Here is a 6520-nt window from a genome sequence, read left to right as displayed (position 1 = left end):
TAATTACCTGCACCTTTTATTTCAGGTAAGGTACGCTGCCTGTTTTCCCCAATTCTACAAAGATCTAATGGACATTCAACACTGTATCAACGTGCACAAAGGAAGGACTTGTATTTGCATTTGTGTGTGTTGCAAAGGGATTACTACAGCATGGTTAGTTCACAGCAGGCATGTCACATAGTTACAAGGTTTTTTCCCCTGTGACAAAATATTTTTAATGGTTTACAACTAAGACAGTCACATGTTACGTGAAGCAAAACAACCCAAATGGTTCCAGGGACAGGACATCGCTGTTTTCAGGGAAGCCTGGCCGTGCAGGGAGACCCCGCTGCACACCCATGAGGATGGCTGTCATCCAGAAGACAGACCTGGAGAAACTGGAACCCGCATGCATTGCTGGAGGGACATAAATTCACGCAGCCACTGGGGAAGTTCAGCAGCTCCTCGGAAAGTTAAACCTAGAGTTCCTGTATGATCCAATAATTGCACTTCTCACACTTGAAGGAACCAAAAGCAGGGACTCAGATTTCTGTCCACCAGTGTTGACAGGAACGTTACTCACAATCCAAATGTCCAGGGCAGCCTGGGTGGCTCAGCTGTTTGGCGCCGCCTTTGGCCCGGGACCTGATCCTGGGGTCCCAGGATCAAGTCCTACATCGGGCTCCCTGCATGGAGCCTGCTTCTCCCTCTGCCTGCTGTGTCTCTGCCTCTCTCTCTGTGTCTCCCATGAATAAATAAATAAAATCTTAAAAAAAAAAATCCAAATTGTCCATCAATGAATAAACAAAATATGGTCTACACATACATTCGCCCCAGAAAGGGACGAAGTTCTCCTACACGCTACGGCATGGATGCACCATGAGGCCAGGTCAGCCGAGGGAAGCTGGACATAAAAGACCACACAGTGTAGGATTCCATGTACAGGAAACGCCCAGAATAAGCAAACCAGAGACAGAAAACGGGTGAGTGGTCACAGGGGCTAGCCGGAGGGCGAAATGGGGAGCAATGTTTAATGGGCACAGAGTTCCTCCGAGAGATGATGAGGGAGTTCTGGAGATGGAACAGAGGAGGTGGCCGCACCACGTCGTTATGTACTTTAACGCCACTGAACCGTATGCTGAAAGGTGGTTAAGGGGATAGATACATTTACGTTACGCATATTTTACCACAATAAAAAAAGCCTGGAAGTCCGTCCACACAACAAAATATTTAGTTACTGACTTCTGGGTGGCCGAAGTATAAAGATCAGGTCCTCCTTCTGCTTTATTCCGTCAGAGGGCATAACAAACACGTAGGAGTGACTGCAGGGAAGGGCAGCGCATACAGTAAGCTGCAGTTTATAACATAATGCACCAGAACACGGTTCGTCTGGTCTATCGGACCGCAAAGGCCTGTGACAGGAGGGCCCCCAGGCGTGGGGGGGGGAGGGCGTGCTCACAGGGTGACACCCATCCCAGGGGCTGTGCGGTCACCATCTCGGCAGTTCCTTCCCAGCCCTGAGGGGAAATCCCCACCAGCAGCCTGGAAGCCTGGCACCACACCGACCTTGACAGTGACTGTACTCTCACTCCCAGCCCGTGAGACAGGCAGCCTTTCCCTTTCAAGGATGCAGACTCGACAGCCTGCCCCGGGACAGGGGGATGAGCGCTCACAACACCCAAGTGTTCTCACACCCAACCTCCGGGCCCCAGCCTCACCTACCCGCCTTCTGGTTCACTGCGTGACACCGCTTCCTGCAAGAACTGGCCGTTAGCAGAAACTTCTCCCAGGACCTGGCTCCATGTCCCAGGCAAGCGTGGGATGAATTTGCACTAAGGACCTCTCCTACACCCGACTACTCGTTCCTGCGCCATGAACCTCCGCATCCCAGAAACAAGGCCCTGGAGGCGCTGGCAAAGCCTTCAGCTGCCTGACCCCGTTCTTCAGCCTTACCCACACCCTCAGCCGTCCTGCCGGAGATCCGGGCAGCTCATTTGGGGGTGTCTAGTGTCCCAAACACCCGTGTGAAACGCTCTCTGTCCAAGACACGTCCGTAGCGCAGAGTGAGGTAGAAGGTCTGCTTCCCACTGTACTGCTGGATACGCATAAACAGCTCCTGGGGCCGGTCGCTGGTCTCTGTCATGGGCACCACATCAGCCACGGGCCAGTCCGTGTCCTGCCGCCGGCCCCAGAAGGTCAGGTGGGCCACCCGCAGCACCGTGCCCGCCTCGTTCACATACAGGATGCCCACCAGCCTCCGGAAGAAATGGCTCATCCAGCAGAGCATGGCCAGGGCAAAGCCAGCTATCCCGCCTGCAAAGTACAGGGAGCTGAGGGTCATGAGGCCGTGCGAGTACCAGTAGAAGCCAGGCGGCAGGGCCAGCAGCGTCAGCGCCGTCTGTGCCACCTTCAGCCGGGACAAGTACCCAAAGGTTCTGATAGCATCAAACCGGTAGATGATCTGGAATTTCTCTGCCTCCGTGCCTGCTGCCTTCTCCTTCAGGGGGGCCCTGCTCCCCAGCCACCTCCCAGGATCCTGCCCGGTGCGGCACCACAGCCCGCAGATAGGACTTCGCCATGCAGCTGCTGGGCCTGGCAACCGTGGCACAGCTCGGAGGAGGGCAGCCTGGAAGGGAGAGAGACCGTTGCTTTTTTGGAACTCAACCATGAGAATTGCAACATAAAACATCTGCAGAGCATCCTACCTAGAGGTTCCTGCCAATCCTGTGAGGCTACTACTATTGCCAGAGACACAGGGAAAGATGCTTTAAGCTCGTGTGATCTTCACACAAGTGGTGCCAGACAAGTGCCCCTACAGTTGACCCTTGAACAATGCAGGGGCTTTCGGACACCAGCCCCCCATGCAGTCAAAAATCCACATGTAACCTTCCACTCCTCAAAAACTCAACTACTAATAGTACAGTGTTGACCAGGAGCCTTACTGGTAAGTCAAATAACACGTATTTTTTTGTTACATGTATTTTATACTGTATTTTTACAATAAAGTCAACTAGAGAAAAGCATGTGATTTTAAAAATCATGAGAAGGGCACCTGGGTGGCTCAGCCATTGATTGTCTACCTTCGGCTCAGGGAGTGATCCCAGGGTCCTGGGATCGAGTCCCACATCGGGCTCCCTGCAAGGAGCCTGCTTCTCCCTCTGCCTGTGTCTCTGCCTGTGTCTCTGATGAAAAAATATATAACATCTTTAAAAAAAACACACAAAAATCAAAACCATAAGTACCTTTACAGTACTTCACTGTATTATCAACACCATTAAGTTTACCTTGTTTACCAGATGAACTATCAGTAGCTACGTTGTCTTATACACAACATATAAGACACTGTGGATAGTATACACATTACTAACACTAGACACAAAAAAAGTAAGATAATAAGAAAGGGAGATTTCTATTTATTTGTAAGGACAATGATTCATGGATTGTAACAGAGAAGCAGTAATAGGATTGCTTTATGGCAGCCTAGTGTAATCGATAATACTGTTTCCCAGGAGCCTCGCCTGTACACTAATGAATGAATCATCCTTATAAAAGTTTTATGGCACACAGGGTTACAGTCACTCATAATACAGTATCAGAAACACTGCTCTTTAAAGAAACAAACCACTTAGCTGTGATGATAGTCTGATATGCATTTTCTCCAATTATAGGAGGGGAGAGAGGGGGGCGGGAGGAGGGAGGGGGTGAGGGGCACGCGTCAGGGCAATGTAAATCTTTGAAAGCAAAGTTACCAAACCATAAGACACGACGTTAATTTTATATTAAATACCACTCACCTTCGCCTCTGAGGCTAGGCTACCCATTTCCAAAGGAGTCTTGCACATGATGTTGTACAGGATGAAGACCCAGGAGGAGGGGGGCAGGGGGGACAAGTTCTTGCCACACAGGGACTAGATTTTCACGTGAAGACACACACGGGATAAGCAAGTTTAACTGTGCAGCACGAGGACTACTTACTACGTGGAAGCAGATCAGCGGGAAGGCCTTCATCCTCCTCACCATCTCCCCGCTGAGTAGGCTGAGGACCAGGAGGCAGAGGGGCTGGCCCTGGGGTCACAGGGGTGGGACAGGTGGAGGAGGCTGAAGGGCAGGCAGGAGAGGCAGGCACACTTGGGGTAACTTTACAGAAATACATTGTAATCTCGTCTGACTTTTCTGCTTTTTCATTTCTCTAAAGATGATTCTATAGGGTACCAATCCCTCTTCCACCATCTGCTTTAGTCTCAGTGCCCGTATCACAGAAGGGTCCATGTCGGAAAAGAAGTCGAAAGCAGTCTTGAATAATCGAAACCCTTCTGCCAGGTTTTCTGATGTCAACTTGTTTTCCGCCCCTGCGTCTTCTACACCCCCCTCACCTGGCCCTGGTCCACAAGCTCTCATCTCCACCGAGGCACCCTCGGTGAATCCCTCTGGCGTGGTGTCTATGGGTTCTTGAGGTGGGAACTCATTGGTGGCCTCTTGGTTGGCAGAAGCTGCTTCTCCCGCTACCGGACATTTTTTAAGCCAAACCTCTTTCTAAAATTATCAAACCATCTTTTGCTGGCATTAAACTCTCCAGCTTTAATTCCCTCACTTTCCTCTTGCTTTAAGTTGTCATACAGCGACTTCGCTTTCTCTTGAATCATATTAGAGTCTATAAGGATGCCTTTCTCATAGCAATCCTGCACCCACATAAAAGCAGCATTTTCAGTACGAGATAAAAAAGCTTCTCGCAAAAAGTGCAAGGTTTTCACGCCTGCGGGCGTGGCTTTCTCGATGGCTTCCCGGATTTCCTCTTCTTTTTTGACAATGGCCCTTAAGCTGGATTTGTTTATCTTGAAATGATGGGCAACAGCAGCCTCAGACTTTAATTTACTGTACATATCGAGCAATTTGACTTTTGCTTATAACGTCACGACTTTTCTCTGCTTCTTGGGAGCACTTCCAGAATCATGAGCGGCGTTTCGTGTGGGTCCATGGTGTTATTCAAGGTTTACGGTATTGCACTAAACACCATGAAAAATACACGAGAACCTCGGGATCACTTCTGCCATTCAAATTGGCGACAAACTGCTTGCGTGGAGATGATGAGCAGCGCACACCGTTTTAAGCTCATACGACACCTGAGCTCACCAACAGGGGGTGGCTGTGGGATTATTACAGTAGAACGGGGCGTCGTGTTGTTTAATTTTATGCAGTCAGGATTTACGACTGCATCTCTGTTTGTTTTCCTCGACTGTGAGTGATACCGTGCACAGTCTGTAAGTGTCTCTGTGCTTTTTATAACAAACTTGTGCATACTGTATGGCAGCAAATAACAAACTAGTATCTACATGTATTTTAAGCACTTGTGACATACCTAGCTTTTTATTTTTATAGTGTTTCTAGGCTATGCCGTTGGTCTGGCGGGTTTTTCAAATTGCTGCAAATCTCCAAAATACCTTCCTTCCAATGTATTTATTTTCAACAATCCGGGCAGCCGGGGTGGCTCAACGGTTTGGCGCCGCCTTCGGCCCAGGGCGTGATCCTGGAGTTCCGGGATCGAGTCCCACGTCGGGCTCCCTGCATGGAGCCTGCTTCTCCCTCTGCCTGTGTCTCTGCCTCTCTCTCTCTCTGGGTCATGAATAAATACTAAAATCTTAAAAAAAAAAAAAAAAAAAAGCAATCCACATAGAAGTGGACCCACAGGATGCAACCCCGTATTGTTCACGGGTCAAGGGTACTTCCACTTTACCAGAGGAGGTTAGGCACAGAGAAGGTGAGAGGTTTACCCAAAGACACACAGCCAGCGAGCGGGGCAGGGGCTGGCTCTCAGACCGGCCCCCTTCTCCGCAGGCAGCTCCAAGAGGCACAGGAGAGGTGGCAGGGCCTGCGTCCATCCGGCAAATACCTGGGGGCCGACTCCGGGCTGGGCCCCGGATGCACAAGGCCGTGGGAACGTCCTGCCCGCACGAACCTCTGCGACACCCGTCGTGAGGCCTCCTCGGTTCTCCGTCCGGTGAGAGCATCCTCGTGGCGGCTGAGGGGGAGCGCTGCCTTCCAGGCCCGTCTGGGGAAGGGCGGGGGCGGGAGGCGCCAACCCACCGCACGAGGATTGCGGCCGGTGCGCGGCTCCCCACCCGGGGCTGCGAGGCCCGCCGCCCTGGGGCCCGGCCCCGGCTCTCACGGTCCCCGGCGGGGGCTCCCGGGGCCTCCCCGAGCCTCCCCAAGCCAGACGCGCTTTCGAAGGCAGACGGGCGGGCGGGCGCGGCAAGCCTCAACCCACGCCGGAGCCCACACACGCGCGGACTCTCCGGATCAGAACTCCAGGACTCCCCCTGCCACCCGCCACCCAAGAGCGCACCGCACCCCCGCAGTTCCCGCCACGCGCCCTCTTACCATGGCCGCGCGGACGCCGCCGGAAGTGAACCCCCTGTTGCCCCGGAACGTCTAAGGGCGCCTAGCTTGGTCGTAATAGGACGCCGGGTGGGCGCGCGTTGCATCCTGGGATTTGTGGTTCCGAGAGGCTCTCCGGCGCGAGTCCCCGGCACTGTGGGAGGAGAAA

At 52.3% G+C, this 6520-nt stretch overlaps 1 protein-coding gene across 3 annotated transcripts; it reads right to left on the bottom strand.

Moving 5' to 3' along the window:
* Positions 1–6451, bottom strand: TMEM186 (transmembrane protein 186). 3 transcript variants are annotated; one of them, XM_041748917.1, is made up of 2 exons: positions 6355–6451; positions 1–2605 (listed from the first exon to the last, which is right to left on the bottom strand). In XM_041748917.1, the coding sequence occupies exons 1-2, from the start codon at positions 6355–6357 to the stop codon at positions 1970–1972; spliced, it is 639 nt and encodes a 212-aa protein (XP_041604851.1). In that variant the 5' UTR covers positions 6358–6451; the 3' UTR covers positions 1–1969. The 3 variants fall into 3 exon arrangements, with proteins under 3 accessions (XP_041604851.1, XP_041604850.1, XP_041604849.1); XM_041748916.1 differs by lacking the exon at positions 6355–6451 and adding an exon at positions 3955–5550; XM_041748915.1 differs by lacking the exon at positions 6355–6451 and adding an exon at positions 3774–3891.
* Between the last annotated feature and the right edge of the window lie 69 nt (positions 6452–6520).

The sequence above is a fragment of the Vulpes lagopus genome, chromosome 3 (assembly GCF_018345385.1).
Source record: "Vulpes lagopus strain Blue_001 chromosome 3, ASM1834538v1, whole genome shotgun sequence".
NCBI classification, from domain to species: Eukaryota; Metazoa; Chordata; class Mammalia; order Carnivora; family Canidae; genus Vulpes; species Vulpes lagopus.
The sequence above is the reverse complement of the archived record's forward strand: the minus strand, read 5'-3'. Positions and strand labels throughout refer to the sequence as shown.